The sequence below is a fragment of the Desmodus rotundus genome, chromosome 11 (assembly GCF_022682495.2).
Source record: "Desmodus rotundus isolate HL8 chromosome 11, HLdesRot8A.1, whole genome shotgun sequence".
NCBI lineage: Eukaryota > Metazoa > Chordata > Mammalia > Chiroptera > Phyllostomidae > Desmodus > Desmodus rotundus.
In genome coordinates this window covers 40,867,735-40,886,587 of record NC_071397.1, presented here as the reverse complement: position 1 = coordinate 40,886,587, position 18,853 = coordinate 40,867,735, and the positions used below count along the sequence as shown (strand labels likewise).

Sequence of the window (18,853 nt, the reverse complement as noted above, 5' to 3'; positions counted from 1 at the left end):
GGCTCCTTTGGTCATGCACCCATTGTTGCACCACCTTTGCCATAAATTAATCCCTTGAGCAAAGGCAATGTGTGAGGGAAGCCATGCCAATGGATACGGCATTCTGTAAGCCCTCAGTTAGTGGTGCCAGTGGAGACTCTGCTGGCAGAGAATGCAAATTTATTGCTATATTGGGTTTTAATTCCAGTAAGGATGAATTGCTGCTATCTCCAGGGTGGCAGGACCATGGACTCATTGAACCCTCTGTGAGATATTCTTGGGCTAAAACTTTAACTTTTACCTGGCCTCCATATGCCCCTACTCTAACTGGAAAACCATAATGGCATTTCTGGTCCCCTGACATTAGTGTCAGCTCATATCCTTTACCCAACAGTCCTTGAAAAGTCTAATTATCCTTCTTTTCAATTTTCGACTGGACTCCATATGCCCCCCTTCTAACTAGAGGACCATGGTGGGTTTTCTGGTCCTCATACCCCTTATCCAAAATTCCCCAAAAGTCTAACTATTCTTTCTTATATCTACTCTTACTCTGGTAAATGGCCACAGGGCTTTTTGTGGAAGGGTAGGGAGAATGTTTACAATTGTTTTTGTGATATAGAGGGTCCTTCTTCAAGGGCACTCAGCTTCCCTTTTAGCCAATGAGACATGGATCTGTGAAGTTGTATAAATCTAGAAATTGGGTAAAGGACCTGGATTTTCCATTGTGATAGCTGATAGCTAGCATTCTGCTCTCCAGATCTCTATTTTTTTTTTTGTTATACACACAAACAAGTATTATCACCGAGTCAGCTGTCCATTTGTCTCATCTCTCAAAATACTGTGATTTAGTAGCCCTTGCCACAGATTCCTGCAAGTCAAGGCAACCTGATTGCTACTACAGACTTCTGCTCATGTCAGTAATTACATCTTGTCTTTGATAAAGTATTTGATGTGGGTTCTGCCATTCAAAAATCCCCTAGCCCCACTGATACTAGGGAGACTCGTTCCATAGCAACATCTCCTCTTAATAACTCTGACCTGTGGAGGACAGATACCACCAAATTTGTTCATAAAAGTTGATGTTCCACTCACCAGTAAATTCCTTATTGCCTTACTGAAGGGAATGCCCCATGAATCCTACCAGGGAACAAAGTCAGGTGCTAAGTTTAGGTATCACGTAACAAATCCCGTCTAATATTCCCATCTCTGTGAGCCTTCTGACATCTTCCTTTATATTATGCCAAAGCAATTTCAGTATCTCTACCTCATTTTCCCATTGGCCATTATCACATCCAGCCTTCAAGGAAACATCCCAGCCGCATATTAAGACTAGCTCCAAGTGTTCTTGCTAGGAAATTGAACACCAAGTCATGAGTGAATGTTCCCATGTTAATAAATTCTTCCCTAAGTGGCCTTGTTTTATTCCCCCTTCTAGTTCAACACCTACACCTACATGTTTTCCCATGCTTCCTTTTAGCATACAATGTGGGACCAGCAATTACTGTAAATCATTACTTCCTGGAGCAAGGATTATATTTCCCTGCTCAGGTGTCTGAGATCTGATCCCGGTTATTGCCATGGAGATGATGAGTAGTGGCAGGGCTGGATCCTGAAGGGCACATAAAGAAAGCAACATCTTGTGAGTTGCCTTCTTTATATGGGGCCTCTAAATCTTTGTAGGGTCTCCAGGCAATTGGGGATGCTCTCCTTTAGCAAGGAGAATGAGACTGCTTCTGCCAGTGTGGAGAGTTCAGGGAAATCTGAGAGTAACTCCCACTCATCTGCCCAAATGTCCGTATTTCAGGTTTCAGGATGACATTGTTTTCTACCAGGGCCCTAACTCAGTACACCCAAGGAGGTTGTGTCTCAGTCTCCTTTGCAGCTGTGTTGTCCTGATAATTTGCTCCAGGGCCTGAGTTTCACCACAGACTCTTCTGCAGGTGCAGAAAATGATGATCTCATATAATAGTAAGTGTACAAGTATACAAGTCAACCCTTCACCTTCCACCTGTACCTCTGCCCAACCAACTTCACATAAGAATCTTAGTAGCTGCATATCAGTGGGTCTTCATTGCCATCTGACTGGTGGAGTATCCAGTTCCCAAATCCCATCCTAATGGTCTGGTTTCTAGGGCTAATCCTGACACTAGCTATCTTTCCCACAGTTCCCCTGAAAACAGAACATGAGGCGTACATCTACATAAGAGCAATTTATTTGAGAATGTATTGCCAAGTAGCAAAAGTGATGAACAGGAAAATGACATAGACAAGTATGGAAAGTCAATACAAGAATGTGAAATCAAATTGGCTGTGAACTGGTTCTGGACCACACAGGGCATTCTGAGAAGCTTTATGAAATTTGCATCAATACTGTCCATCCTGAGGTTGAAGAGGGGAATCATTTACTCACCAGCTTCAACCCCCTTTGTTTAATGATGGGCCCACAAAGGTTAAGACCCCACACTTTCACTTTGTAAGTGTTGAGTGCTTAACAGATTCCCTAAAGCACAGGTGGCAAACACAAGGCCCGTGGGCCGAATCCAGGCCTCTACCTTGTTTTATTTGGCCCAGCACCTCGTTTCTACCCGGCAGCAAGCCAAGCTCTCACTTACCTGTTAAGGAGTAGTTATATTTTTTTATACAGTCCTAAAATTACATTCAGCCCTTTGAAGGCAACCACGGAGGCTGATGTGGCCCCCGGTGAAAATGAGTTTGACAACCTAGCTCTAAAAGATCAGAGAAGCCTCAGGGATCAGAAAGTGAGAGGTCTGCATTGCAGGCCCACAGTCGAGTTACACCTGTGTGAAGCTAGTCAAAGCCTGAATGGAAATTTTCCTAAGGAGTTATGGCTGGAGTAAACAATGAGACCAAGAAGATCTGAGACTAATGCATAATATAAATTCATGTGAAAGAGGCATGATTTGCCAGAAGCTTACTAGTAGGGAGAGCAACATAATGGGGCGATAGAATTGGCACCTATCATTATCTTGTACCTGCACCAAACAAAATACAAATGGAATTGAAATGATTTGTAGACTGCAATGATTGAATGAAATAATGCAGGCAGAGCTCCTATCAACTTAAGCATGCAATAAATAGTAGCTTCAAAAAATCTGTATTATTCAAATATTTGTCATGTGGCACAGCTCCTGGCATGTATACATTTGTATCACAATAAACACATGCTGAATTAAAAATTGAGGCTGAAGATGATGAGGTCCTTAACTTACGTCTGCCAGCAGCAACTCTTTCAACTGTTGTGGATTTTACTTTCACTACCCTAAATGCTGTCCTCCTTTAATTCCAAACCGTTGGGTTTTTTTAACAGAACGAGCAAAAATAAAATAAAATTCCAAGAAAGTAATTATAAGATGCCGCTAGATTGGGGGGAAAGGAGGAGGTGTAGTAGGTTGTGGCGTGCAGGGTGTGTGTTTAATTTTCTGCCCACTAGATGGTAGAACAGAGTCCCTATTCTGACAAGAGTTCTTTCTCACAGGTGTCAGTCTCCCTTACAACGCCCACACAGGACTTCGCACGTAGAAGAAATCAAAAAAATTAAATGTTTTCAAAGCTTGCGTTTGAAATACAGAGAGCTGAAACAAGGATGGGGAAGATTAGAAAGGGGAGGTGAGAAGTGCGGAAATACAAGCACTAGGGGAGTTAAACTACATTTCCCAGAAAGCCACGGGTTACGCCTACAACACCCATCAGGCATGTTTCTGCTCTCTTGACTGGTTGCTGTTCCCAGGTTTCCAAGAAGCGCAGAAGAAGCTGCGGGGTCTCTATTGGTGCAGCGGCGACGGTTCTTACCACTAACGAAAGTATCCCGAGCGGAGGTTATTCCAACTTTCACTCTTTGGGGCAAAAAGACTCTTAACGGCAGTCCAGTCCCAGGAACCACGTGACTAGACCCGGTCAGGTGACCCCGGAGCCTGGCGGCTTAAGTCTGTTACCCTGACAACTGCCGGGACCCCGGCCGATCTTCCAGCAAAACGAGGAATTCGGAGGCGAAAGTAGGTGAGACGTGGATACTTGCTTCCCACTCGGTTCCCCGTGTGCGAGACTGTCCTCTGAGCTTTAGTTTCGGGTCACTCACCACCTCCGGCCGGACTCCTGCTGCGAGCGTGTCTTGGTCTTCCGGCCAGCTCGAACCCGCGCTTCCTGGAGCCGGGACACTGCCTTTGATGGCATCCGCCTCTAACCGAGAATTTGGGTCCAAGAGTTTAACCGCACACACCTTGAACTGATCAGAAATGCTGATGAGGGTGAGGAGGTGTTACTCCGCCGGTTGGGCGAAGTGTTGCTAGGGTCTCCACGTCCCCTTCCTCCCTTCTTCCCCGCCTCTGAGAAAGGAAGCTGTGGTGTGGGGCAGACCTGAAGTTGAGTTCGGTAGGGGTGCAGAGGAGAGCTTTGCGTTGCAAGTCACGTTGCATCGTTTTTATTGACTTTCCCTCCCTCCAAAACACACATAACGAATTCTGACTGATTTGTGTACTCCATTAATTTTGTTTTAGGTAGATTTTGAGTCTTAATTCCATTGGATTCCATTTGTATTTGGAAACATCCCCATTTCTGGAAAGTCTGGTTTTTGCAAAGCTGTTACTATGAATGGATAAATAACTAGTTGAATGATAAGGCAGCTCAAACTGTCCTTTGCTTTGCAAAACAGAAATGGTCTTTTGGATTTGGTAATTTATAATTTTTAAAAGATTCCCTGAGAGGACCTGGTTTGTTTTAAGGGCTGTTAAATTTTAACATCCCTCCCCACCCACCACGCATACAAATATGTGTAGTGTAGAGGCCACCCTTTAACAATTAGGCGTTAACAATAAAAATGTATTTCTGGACTCTAAGTACAAGGCAAACTGCTTTTGAAGGCCGCTTTTCCAAATCAGTTTTATTTTTATGAACGAATTGAGAATCTCTTCTGCAGCTTACTGGTCCTTAAGTGTGTATATATGCTAAATCATAAGAGAAATGTCTGAGGTTTAAGTCTGGTTGTTTTCATGATGTGAGATGACTTCCTCAAAAGATGTTTATTATTTCTTGTTATTTAGTGTTTCCAATGTTGTAAATATTGTGGAACATTTACTTTGGGAAGTGAAAGTTATTGACTATGGCTCACTATTTCAAAGAAGAACTGGATAAAGAATTTGAACAGTTCATGAAAGAGGTAAGTTTATATTTTTAAAAGCTATATTCCTTCGATTTGCTCTTTCACTTCTAAGACGTAGTCCATCATCTTTCTAGTTCCCTCCCTTTTCACGGCCACCATCCTATTCCAGGACACCAGCAGCTCAGCTGCACCACTGCATCAGTTCCCAGGTACTACCCCAGCATTGCTTCCCCACTCTGTGTCCTGCATCATTTGTCACATAACTCACACTCTATTCCTCTGTTATGTACAGCATATTCTATCGGATTCCTACCATACAGAATAAAAGTACAAACTCCTCCTTCCCATGGTTTACAAAACCCTGGATGATTTTATTCATGCCTACCTCACTTCCTCATTGCCCACTCATGTTACAGTGGCCTTTCCCCCCCCCCCAGACATGTCAAGCTCAGTTCGCATCGGGAGCTTTGTACTAGCTGTTCACCTATTCTTCACCTGGGTAGTGAAAATCTCATCTTAAATATCACTACCTCAGAGAGGAATTTCTCTGTTTATCCAGTAAAAATGTACCACCAAGTCACTTGTTAATATATCATGTATTTAATTTTCTGTGTAACACTTAGCATTCATTACTTTACTTGTATAGGTCTGTGACGTGACACAGACCAGGATTATATGTTCATTGCTATACTTGTAGAACCTAATAGGTGCTTAATGAGTGTTTGCTGAATGTACAAATTAGGGGGTTACAACACATCCTATGTATTTATGTGGAGAAGCCTTGTAGAGCAATCAGAAGAGTTACATTTAAACTATTATGCTAACATTCTTGTTCGTAAAGGGAGTTTGATGAATGATGTAGTAGAAAGAACCTCACATTCATTATCTAATACGTAAAATGATGCCTACTCTGTAGGATTGTTGTGAGGATTTAAAAAAGCATCTGCCAGGTTCCAGTAGATACTCAGGGTATGAGTGTCACTTCCTATTTAAAAAAAAAATTTATATCAAATATGGGCACATTTTGAAAATTTTTATGGGAAATATTTTCAGTGTAAAAAATAAAAAGCAGTACAAGTAATTTTTTTCTTCTACCCCTCATCACCACTGCAACACTCTCCTTCCGCTTTCATCCTTTCTCTGTCCCTTCCTCCTCCTCTCTCTTATATTCAGCCTCAACCGATAAAAGCTCATATGTCACATTAGAGAGTTGGGAGAGATAGTGTCTCATTATTAACAGTGAAAAACACAATTTTAGAGTCATGCTAAAATCATTTTGATAAATTATTGTTCAAGTAGTTTATTCAGAGATATATGGTTTACATAGACATGTTCTTAAGGTGATTGATGATACCAGATTTTTTATATACAATTCTATTGAGATATCACATACTTTACAATTCATCTACTTAAAGTGCATAATTCAGTGGTTTTTAGTATATTCACAGAGTTATACACCCATCACCACTATCACTTTTAGACTATTTCATTACCCCCAAAAGAAACCCATTAGCAGTTACCCCCTTTCCCAGCCTTAGGCACTTTTAATTTGCTTTCTGCCTCTGAAGATGTACCTAATATAAATATTTCATAGAAATGGAATCATACGTATGTGGTCTTTTGTGTCTGGCTTCTTCCACTGGACATATGTTTCAAGGTAGGTTCACATTGTATCATGTTTCAGTACTTCATTCCTTTTTATAACTGAATAATATTCCACTGTATGAATTCACTACATTTGTTTACCCACTTAATCAGTTGATAGACATATGAGTTCTGTTCCACTTTTTGGCAATTAGGATTAATTCTAGTGTGAACAGTCACACACACGTCTTTGTGTGGATGTATGTTTTCATTTCTCTTGTGTATGTATCTGGTATGGAAATGCTGAGTCATGTGGTAACTCTGTTTAACCTTTTGAGGAACCTCCAGACTGTTTTCTAAATGGCTGTGCATTTTACATTGCCATCAGCAGTGTATGAGTGTATTGGGGTTACAATTTCTTCATATCCTTGCCAGCACTGTTATTGTTTAGGGACCAGCTTTTTTCTTTGGTTTTGTTTTCAATGATAGTAATCTGGAAAACTGCAGAAGTGTCAAAAGTGGTAATATACCTACTATGTATTAAACAGTAGGATGGGTATTCTCCATTTTTCCCCCGATTTTTGCCACAACCCTGCAAGGTCAGTGCTACTATGGCTATTTTTAACAGGTGAATAAAGTAAAAAGAATGGTAATTTCACTAAGCAAGAGAGCTGGCATATTTTGAAGTTGAAATTTGAACTCCGATTTGTGAGGCCCCAAAACCTATACTCTCTCCACACTTTTATGTGACCATGAGGTTTAGGAAGAGTAGGCTGAGTCTGGGGCAGATTCTCAGGACTTGGTAAATGGTGAGATGTGGGGAGAAGAGAGAAATGGAACACTGTAAGGTGATAGTAAGTTTAGAGACTGGAAGGTGATTTGCTAAAATTCAGGTGGGATAAAGAATATTTTCTTCCCTTCTCTTCCTGCCTGGTTGTCAGGGAGGACAATGGGTTTCTTTTGAACATCTTAAAATTGACATTCTTACAAATCATTGCGGTAAAGTTGCTTGGCTGGCAGATGGAAATGTGTGTTGTCATCTTGGAAGTTTAAAAGGTCACTCTGGTAGCAATGTCCTGGTTGGGGGGACTACACAGTGTGGTGGAGTGCAGACAGGTTTTAGTCACGGAGACTTCAGTTTGGATCCCAGCTCTGTAGCACTAACAGTAGCAATTTGGGCAAGTTGTTTAACCTCTTTGAGCTGTTTCCCTATCTGTAAATCCCCTTGATTATTTAAAGAATGAGGTAACCTGAGAATAGTTCCTGAAATAGAGCAGGTATGAGGTAAATGTTGGTTGCTTCTCCAGAAAGCTTGTGTAGAATGAGGATAAAAAGGACAAAGAGCTGAGTTGTGGTGAAGTCTAATGTTAAAGAAATAGACAGAATTGCCAAGAGCTATTAAAATGAGATGAGTGGGGAAGGTAACCGAGCTTTTGCCACCCAACCACCAAGTTTTTTACTGAACTTGGAGGAAGTGGTGCTATGGCGTCAAAGGTAGAGAGTTTCAAGAAGTTTAAGAGTTGGTCACCAGTATCAAGTTCTATGATGTGATCAGGGAAGATGACTGGCAGTGGTCCTTTATCAGTGGCATTTAGGAGGCCTTTGGTGCCTTGGAGGGTAATTGTTTTGGATGAGAACCAGATTTTAAGGGATTGAGCAGTGAACTCAAGAAGTTGATAGATAGTCCTGGTCGGTGGCTTGGTTGGTTGAAGCGTCATCCAGTACACCAAAGGGTTGTGAGTTTGGTTCTGGTCAGGGTATATGCAGGAGGCAACCAATTGATGTTTCTCTATCACATCGAAGTTTCTCTCTCTCTCTTTTTCTCTTTCTGAAAATCAATAAACATATTCTTGGGTAAGGATTTTTTTAAAAGTTGGTATATAAAGGAAAAATACTTTGAGTAAAAGGGAACTAGGAATATGGACCTTTTTCTGTTTATTTTACTTTGTTGTTGTTGTTGTTGTTTTGAGTAGGGTAGACTTGAGTGTTCTTTCTTCCAGTCTACAGTTGTGCCAGGTGCTATTTCAGATCCTGGGGATGCAGTGACAAGCAGGTGTATAATCCAAAGGAAGGGTGGAGAGGAGGGATTGAAGAGGCAGAGATAAAATGGGATAACCAAGGTAGTAAGAACCTGGAGAGATGGGAAGTAACCCCTCTACAGGTTCACCTTGAAGTAGAAGAAAAGAATTTCTCTTCTGAGAAAGGAAAGCAGTGTCTTAAAGGGTGAGTTTACTGATGGAGTGAGGGGAAGGAGGATGGTTTTTGACTGAAGGTCTTTTATTTCCTCAATGAAGAGAGAGGCCAAGTTATTGGCTGAGTGCGAGGCTAGGTTGGGGTTACAGGAGGGAATTTAGGATTGTAGTAAAATTTGGACCTGAAGAGTTGAAAAGGACAAATAAATATTTATTAAACTTTATAAATTATTGTGACAAAATGCTAATTTATCTGGTAAACACCCGAAACTCAATTCTCCTCCGTCTTAGAATTCTTTTTTTCTTCTAGAGTGATGCTAGGTAATTTTGCTTAATCATTGTTTATTTTTAGACTCTCGAGAATGTATAGAAGAGGATTGTATTTTTCTTTTTTTCCTTTCCTGATTAAGTTTCTTGATCAAATTTTCTTTATTTCTTTGTTAATGTTTTCCTTGATTAGTTTACTTGTTTAATTCTGTGTATAAAATTGGTGTTCAGAGATACATGCTTGATTTTTAAGTTATTTTGGTCACATGTTTAGACGAAACAATTCAGTAGTGTGTGAATTCACACATTATTGCTGAGAATATTGCTTATGTGTGTGATAGCTTAACTGTGAGAGAACAAAGAAACATTTTTCGTGATGATCTAAAATTCTCAAATTTAAAACTCAGCAGCTTATATCTGCTTCAGCTTTCAGATGATTCTTTTGAAAATTCAAACAAAACACCTGGACAACTTAAGAGAGAAGTGAAAAATAAAGATATACTTCCATGGTGGATAACTGCAGATGATTTTGAAGATGGTGGTAAATATTGCTGATTTTTAATTTCAAATTATTTGACCACAAGGGGTCAGTCAAGACTTTAATTCTGGATTTGTTACTGTAGTAAAATATGTAAAGAAAATAATACTAGTGGTGTAAATTTTTGAGGTTTAAATTGATTTTCATCTTCACTGTATTATATATTATATAATTGAGGATATATGTTTGTACATTATTAAGTTATTTTACATTTAGGTAATGTATATTTACTCAAAATGATGAATAATGGCATAGGTATATTTATACATTATCATGTTTAATGGTAAATTGATTTAACATGATTTAATAAAATATTCTGACAACACATTAATGTCATCTTATGGGACAGATTTTAACAAAATCTATAGAGTTTGGTATCATAGTCTCATAATAACACTAGTAAAAGAACTAATTTATTGCCCTTTTAAAAAAAAAGATATTATTTGTTTATTTTTAGAGAGAAGGGAAGGGAGAGAGAAAAAGAGGGAAAGAAACATCAGTGTGTGGTTGCCTCTTATGTGCCCCCTACTGGGGATGTGGCCTGCAACCCAGGCATGTGCCCTGACTGGGAATCGAACCAGCAACCCTTTGGTTCACAGGCTGGCACTCAGTCCACTGAGCCACACCAGCCAGGGCTAATTTATTACCTTAATGGTAGAGAATTCATTCTTAATCTTTTCTGACACATTTGAATACCTATCTCTGAAGTGTTTCTCATTGCATGGTTACACATGGAAAATTACTTTGTGGAGTATTTTGTTCACTGTACTATATGTGATAAGCACTCTATCTGTAAAGAACCTCAAGACTACTTCTATGAAATACCTATGTTCACACTGTGGATCATTAAGCACCATTTTACATACTGATAAGATTTGATAACTCTTCTCTAGGGGAAAAATTTACCTATGGCTTTTGTTTTTTCCTATAAAATTGAGCCTGAATTCCTTAATATGTCAGTAAAGGCTCTATATAATCTGATGGGAAACCTCCTTTCTAGCCTCACTCCAGCTACACTCAGTTATTCCTTATCTCCTGGAAACACCATTGACTCCATGCCTGTGTATGTTAGCTGGTGCTTCTTGCCACCAGAATGCCTTTCCTCTCATCCTTCTTGTCCAGAAAAGTCTGGTATTTTTGCAGTCCTCCCCTAACTCTTCTAGCTCCCTTATCACCACAATTATTTTCTCCTTTGTTGCAAAGTCAGAACACCACAATAGCCTCTGTACATTGTGTTGATAGTTGTAACCTATAGGGCTACTCTGGAGGTTGGGAGCTTTGTGAGGGCAGAAAACACTTCTTTTCTTCGTATCCCCTGACCCTCAATAATAAAGAATAAATTTGTTTAACAAACAAATGTAAGAATGAATTTGATAGTCACTTCTCTGTTCTTAATAGTGTGCAATAAGGAATTGCCTTACTGAAGAATTCAGTGCAGTTGTCATAAATCCCCAAATCATGCAGCGTTGCTAAAGTTAGCATGTGAAGAATTCATTTTTAGAATCTTTCTCCATGTTGGTACTTGAAAGGATACTATATAATGAAGTACTACAGGAATTGTTGACAAAGATTTAAGACTTAAATAGTATTAAAGTCTCTTTTCTAGAAAATAATCTGATGGAATGCTGAGTACACCCACCTCAAAGGGAAAGAATAGGTCCTAGACCAACACTGGAATGTAATATGACTAAAGGTATTAATAATCTTTAAAAGAATTTACCAATCAGAAGTAGATTTCATTAGTAAAGTATACAAGGAAGGATACTTCAGAAACAAACTTTGACAATGTTCCTTTAAATAAAAGCAAAGAGCATTTATCTACCCAAGAGAATAACCTGGTCCCTGGTTCAATCACAAACTTTTACTGAGTTCATGTCATGTTCTGAGTACTAGGTAACTCCTAGTACTAGATAATTCCTACCATCTAGAATGTTAGCTGCTGAGGCAGACATGAACACCCTGTCGAGGAGAGGAACACATTACCCATCTTAGATAGATGCCATTAAACATCTACATTGAGCAACTCCAGCCTTCTAATGTTGCTTTCTCTTTCAGTTACCATAAGGATAAAATCTTCTGCTTAGAGGGTAAAACTATCTAATCCTCCTGTGCTCTTAAGTACAGATAACTAAATTGGAATCGTGTTTTCAGTTATAGTAGTCTCTCCTGAGCACAGTTAGTGTGGGTCACATTCCTGCGTCCCGCTTTGGAGCCAACGTGAGACCCTAGACAGACACCACCACATCACCCCAACCTTGGCAGGCACTTTTCTTCTGATGTGTCTATAGATATATCTCTTGATTTTCTGCAGCTGTGAAAGTTATTTGAGCTATAAAACCTTTATTCACACAAAGCCATACAATAAATAGATTCTGAACCCTTTCCAAGAGGACACTAATTAGGAAATTATAGTCAGAATTTGTGACTTCTTAATAAAGCTTCCTGCTAAGCAAAAGCGATATTATTCTAATCTTAATATTCTTATCACATAATATAATTTTTTACCTTTTCTGTATATCAGTTCTTACAACAAATATGTACTCTTAGGATAAAGAAACTTTGATTGAATAACTTTTTCAGTTTTCTAGTGCTTTTGGAATAAAGAGCGAATCCTACTCCCAGGTTGTGAGGATGAGCATGGTGTAACCATGCCTGCTCTGGGCTTATTTCTACCTGGACTTTACCCTCACTCTCCAGACCCACCTGCACTGGCCCTTTTGTACCTCAAATGTGGACTGTCCTTCCCACTGTTGACCCTTTGTAGCTCTTCTTCCCTTTGTCTGGAATTGCCTCCCTTTTCCAGTTCAGCTAGTTATTTCCTACTCTTGCTTTATATAGGACAGAAGATATTCATTAAAGTGGCTAGGTATACTGTAAAAAGTACTATCCTTCAAAATAATCTTTAAAAATCATGTCTCTTACCACCCTATTATGCAGAATTTTGAAATATTCTTAGTAAGATATACTGCAAATAGAATTACAATTTTTCTTTTGTGAATTTTAGATCTGATGGATTTTTATTCAACAGACTAGATTTATTTTATAGTGATGGTCCACAAAATTAGTATTACAGTGTTGGCATAATTGTCAAAACAGTGCTCTGAATGTAAATATCCAACTGTGTTAAATCCCATCCGTAGGACTGCCGGGAACGAATGTAAGTTACTTGAAAACAAAGAAGACTTCTCAGCCTATTATGGAACTAGAAACGGAGTCTGCCGAAAGGATTCAGTTTCTCAAGAGCAGTGGAACCTCTATCTTAAGTGTTGACAGCTTAGAAACAAATGGTAAGAAATATGAGACATAAGAGTTGATGGGTTAATTACTATACTTACAATTTTTACAAAAATTAACTCGCTATACTGGAACCTCCTTTATGAAGCACTTAGATAGATTTAATATCTTCTAAGAAGGTTTATAATTACACTTCTAGAGAAGCTTTACTGATTATGAATATAAATCTATATTGGCAGTGAAAGATTAAGTAAAGTGTGTTCCAGATTTTAAAATTTTTTAATATATAATGTCAGTAAATGCATCATTAAAATTAACTTTTATCAAAATTCTGTGTGTTAATAAAATGTGTTTGTGCCCTTCATTTAGATGTAGTTTCTGAGCTCAATCATAGTGTTCTCGGATTTGGATTGGACACATTAGAAGAACAAGAGGAAAAAGAGCAATTTTTTGCCAGACTTGAGAAAGGCTTAACATCATCCATTGATTATTCAAGATTAAATAAGGAATTGGATTCTAATGACACCACGCATTTTAAAGCTTTACATAGGTAATGAAAATAAAATATAAACTAAACATTAAATGATTTTTGTGTTTTTCTATATTTTTGAAAGGCCAGTATATACATGGACTAAAATGGGTAAATATTATAACAGGCAAAGGTGGAATCTTATTTTTAAGTTCATTATATTGGTCAGAATTTTTCTTTTATATCAACAGAATACATTGGTTTGTATTTGAGAGCCACTTGACCTCTAGCTATCTGAAATTTCATGCCTGAGATAACTGTTGAGACTGATAGTACATTGCCAGAAAGATGTTACTGGGAAAGTAATTTATCAAGTGATTTTCTACAGATGAGGTAAATAAGAGAGTCCAGGTAGCTCCTGTAAACTCAGGGAAAAAAGAAACAGAAAGGGGATAGGGAACCAGGGAGCAAAGACAGGTTTGGTCTCTGCCCTACCTTCGTGTATATTTTACCCTAAAGATTATCTGAAAACCTCATTTATTGTAGAAATCCTACTAGTTGACCGAGCTGGTTCTCTGTAAGCATGGTGGACCTTTGACATTTTCAAGACCTTTGTGAAACCTGATACCTTTAATTTCATATATCATTTAATCATTTAAGTTTTAAGTAAAAATCATAATTTTAAGATTTTTAATAACACCAAACTATAATTATATTAATTATATTAAGGGTCAAGAATCATGACCTCTGATTACTACAGTGCCTGTTCTTACGATGCTTAGTTTCTTATAGGAGGTGGACAAAGCAGTGATTGTCTTGAACTGTATAGGGTCTGGGATTTGTACCCTACCTGGAAGTTAATGAGTTAGCCTGCCAGTTTTATGGATGCTGACAATAGACACAAGATTCCTGGGTCAGAAACAAAGGACTTTATTTCTCACAACAGAAGAGGTTCAGTACCTGACTGTCAAGTTTGTTTGTCTCAGTTCCCTGTGCCCCACAAGGCCTACGGAAGCAACACGAAGGGTCCGCTAAGGGTCTCTGCACGTGTGGTGGGTTGCTTTATAAGAGAGGATCACTGAGGCTAGGGATTCCACTGCTTGTAAAGTGGAAACAGTCCTCCTCTCAAGGTGGCTCACTGCAAACACAACCCTGAGAAATAACCTAGGAAAGGGGAATCCGTGCCTTGCATCCTTGTCATACCCAGCAAGAATATGCAGGCCCATGGTGATTGTGTCTCCCAACAGTGGTAACATAGACTAAGCATGCACAGGTTAGTCACAAGTCTTTGCCCTTTTGCAGTATTTCTTAACTTTTTTTCTGATTTCTTAACAATATGCTTCATTACTGATATTTTTACTCCAAAACACACTAGTCAGAGGATAGCATAGTACTGAGTATGCAATACTGTTTTCTGCTGCTGTTACGGTTTTATAATTTTTTGGACCTTCTAATCTCACTAAAGACGGGATTGATGGACTGAAAAAGGCAGAACCGATTCCTGGGTTTGAAAGAAAGCAGTATCTGAACTAATACATCTAGTGCAATTCAAACTGGCTCAAGCTGCTTTGTTGCCTTGCTGAGTTTTTCTTGGTTTAAGGCTCCTATGCAGCTCCCATTTCAGGAGTAAATTGCTTATTAGCATGTAAATGATGACCCTGGCACTTTTTTTCTGGCCTCCATGTAGATTTCACTGATTCTCATAGCTTGTGGTCCGTTTCTAATTTTTAGTCTGGAAAGGGCATCTGGATCATGAAACACATCAATGCACCCACTTTAGTTGTAACACTGTGTATATGTATGAAGTTTAAAACATGGCACTTTTTCCCTGTTATTTTGTCAGCTACATTTAAGCTTTAAGAAACCTTTATTTTCAAAATATTTTCCTTATAACTCCCAAATTTTTTGCTTTTGAAAAAAACAAGAAAACTTGAGAAGGAATACATAGTGTTAGAGATTTTTTTGAATATACACAAAGGATTGCATGGAAATGTATTAATAACATGTAATACTAAATTAAGTAAATATTTTTCTAGTAATCAAGCTAACATAGAAATAACAGAAGATAAATATGAGAATGAATTGAAACATGAAGAACTGGCAGGTAATTTCATTGGTTTTTAAACAGTGGTGATTGGGTAAGCGGGGAGGGGGTAGATGGAGGTGGGAAAGGGTATTGGGGAATAAATAGTAATGAAAAAATATAATAAAAATGAACTATTAAAAGAATAAATACAATAAAATTTCCATATTTGAAAAGATAATAGTTTTTAGTAAACACATTTATAAGAGAAAAATAATTTGTAAAAAATATTGTCTTGGAAAGACCTTTAAACAGGTAGAATGAATTGCCTATGTTGCAATATGAGCTACCAAGAAATTGCAGAAAGTGCATTGCTGCCTATTTTGTTGGGAGTGGGCAGTGGGCCAGTTGGAAAGACAGGACCAGGGAAATCATTGGAGCCAAGACAAATACCTTTAAATCGTGACTGGGGTGGTTTATCTTTTTCTATCTTTTGACTTGTAATGTGTCTGTTTTTATATTTAAAATGATTTTCTTATAAACAGTATACAGCTAGGTTTTGCTTTTTTATCCAATCTGATAATCTCTGACTTTTAATTCACATGTTTCTACACTTTACAAAAATGAATTTTTTGGAATGGTCATATACTGTTTTTGCTGTTTGTTTTGTATCTTTCCATCTTTTTTGTTGTTACGGCTCCTTTTGTCCTGCATTCTGTTGGACTGAATATTTACAGCATTCCATTATTCCTTCTTTTGGCTTGTTGTACCTCTTTGCTATATATTTTTTTAGTTGCCCTATGATTCACAATATGCATCTTTATCTTATTAGACTACTTTCAAATAACATTATACCATTGCTGATATTCTGTAGCTGAAATTAGTAGAACTAAGTAGTGGATCCAAGCTTCTGGCTCTTGGTCATGCTGTTAAATTTTATGTCATACTGCCTGCACTGTTTCTTATACCACCTGTTTGCAGTCACACAAACACTGATTTCAAGTAGTTCCCAAATCCCAAGTAGTTGTCTAAGTTTATTGTCATACTCTCTCATATCTCCTCTCTCCTTGTTCATCATCTCTTCTTAAGCAAATCTAATGTCTTCGGTTCCTTAAAATTCAGTCATTCCCACCCAGAATATTAGAATCATAGTCATTTTCATAAAGATCCTAGAACAATGTTTGATACAAAGTAATTTCTCAATAACTATGTAAATTTGTGTCTACTGTTATTTGGAAAAGCCCAGTGTTCTTTCTCATTTGGTGGAGAAACAAAGGTAAGCTTCTCAGCCTCCGAATATAGATGTTAACCAAGAAACCTAGCTGATCTACCTAGGTTACAATACCCATGCTGTTCTAACCTCGTATTCCTTACGAACTCAGATGGAGGTGTTCTTTAGGCAGGTCTCACTGGAAGCATCTATATTTAACTTCCAAGCCCTCTCAAGTTTATTCCCAAACTTCCATTAATAATTATACTCAAGTTGTCCCCTCCATTCAAAGAGAAGACTAAAGGACAGCCTTTCCAGAAGCAGACTCCCTACCTCATGCAGTCTTTCTCGCATCAGGCCATCCTGTTTCTGAATGCGATCTAATGTTTGAAATACAAGTAAGTGTGCATTTCTTTTTAGAATGATTGATTCCACCCTGAAAAGGTCATTCCCCTTTTACAGCCTGCAGATTTCAGCCAAACCTTCATACGGTCTATAAACAACAAGTTGAAAATTGATGAGTAGATCTTGACTAAATCATCCCTGCCCTGTCTTCCCCATAACTAACCTGATAGCATCATGTTAACATGGACACACCTTTCCCTTCTACTGCAAAGCCATTGAGATATAATTTGGGCCTTTAGCTGAGAAGTGCTCAGGATTGGGAAACTGAAGGTCCCATAGGGTTAGTACTTCCTAAGGGAAGTATCAGAGTTAGACTTCTTATGAGTACCATTTAACGTGTATAGTAGAGATACCTACAGAGACCAAGAAAATCAACTTTAAAAATGAGTAAAACCCATTTGTTTATGAGAGTCAAGATTTTATAAAACTGCTGCCTTTATAAAGCAATATGAGATTTTTGTCTCTAAGAAACAAATATTAAAGTTTCTGTTAAAGATGACACAAAATCTTTTTTTATATCAGCTCTAGATATTTCTAGGGCAGCTCTGGAAATTCTTAGTTAATAATATAAAGGACTAAAAATATAAAACATAGTTTTATAAGTACCTTGTAGTACAAAAAAATGAAATAAAACTTAAGACAGTCTCATGCATGGTATTAATAAATCTTTGCCCCCCCCAAAAAAATCTGTTCTCTAAAGTAATATTTATGTTAGTATTTCAATAAATTATTATTATGTAGAATTCTTCATTTGGAAATCAATCTTTTCCTGGAATTTGACTTTTTGACAATGTGATTCTTATATTTTAAAAAATTTTTTTTTTCAGAAAATTACACTGATGATTTTGAAGATGAGGAGGATATTGATGCACCTTTGACTACTAAAGATGAAGAGACTAATTCCAAAGAAAATCCCGAGTCACAAAAAATAAATGAATCCAAACAGGTATACATCAATTATACATTTGACAGTTTTGAAACTACTTTTATCATTTTAGCTGTCACTATTTGAAGAACAAGAAATACACAATTCTTTCCAGTCTTGCTCATTATTGTAAAGTTATAGCCTCAACATGCAGACGTTTTGTTAGGATGTCAGTTTGGCATAAATCTTAATGAAATATCATGGCCAATGATGATATTCTTAAGAATATCTTTTGGCAAGTAATTTCTTTAAGTTAAGCTTTAAAAGGTAAAAGCTTAATTAAAATCTCAAAGCTAATTTTAAGCAGGTTTAGTAAATTATGCTTTTCTTTGGTAAGTCTTATCCTTGTGAATGCAGTAAATACCCCTCGGTATTTATGCTAGTAGTAATATAAGTGCCTGAGATTTACTTAACTGAGATCATGAATTAAATTATTCTCTTCACATTCAACATTGCTATACTCTTATCTCTTTTTCTCAGTTCCTGCCAAGACTAGTTAAGTGTACTACAACAGATTGACTGTCTGATAGACCTTATCCTTGAGCTATCTGATAGTAACCAGAAGGACAATTATTATTATGTTGGTCTTGATCTGGACACGTGTTGGGACTACATGTTAGGTCTAGATGTTTTGAACATGTGAAACCATAAACTCTCTAAGTAAGGAACACTTTCAGGTATTAATAAATACTCCTAAGAAATATCTTCTTCTTAGCTAGTACTTTGTGAGTGTCTGTATCATGTAGTTTGGGTGGAAAAACAAGATGGCCTTAGAAATACACTAAGATTGATGAGATCTGATGAGTATCCTTAGAAATTTAATGGGATTTATACTTGGAATATGGCATTTACAATATTTGATGAGAAACAAATAGGTCAGTAGAAGGCACGATATTGTGGTATACTAAGAA

At 37.8% G+C, this 18,853-nt stretch overlaps 1 protein-coding gene across 5 annotated transcripts in view; it reads left to right on the top strand.

Moving 5' to 3' along the window:
* The first annotated feature begins 3,729 nt into the window (after positions 1-3,729).
* Positions 3,730-18,853, top strand: part of CEP162 (centrosomal protein 162) — a 76,463-nt gene continuing 61,339 nt past the window's right edge. For 4 of the 5 annotated variants that reach the window (XM_045184864.2, XM_024576631.3, XM_045184865.2 and 1 more), the window contains exons 1-7: positions 3,730-3,996; positions 5,037-5,152; positions 9,565-9,679; positions 12,817-12,963; positions 13,280-13,460; positions 15,416-15,483; positions 17,845-17,963. In XM_045184864.2, the coding sequence (XP_045040799.2) occupies positions 5,096-5,152; positions 9,565-9,679; positions 12,817-12,963; positions 13,280-13,460; positions 15,416-15,483; positions 17,845-17,963 (687 nt within the window). In that variant the 5' untranslated portion in view covers positions 3,730-3,996; positions 5,037-5,095. The remainder of the gene's footprint in view (positions 3,997-5,036; positions 5,153-9,564; positions 9,680-12,816; positions 12,964-13,279; positions 13,461-15,415; positions 15,484-17,844; positions 17,964-18,853) is intronic. The other variant, XM_024576630.3, reaches the window with a different exon arrangement.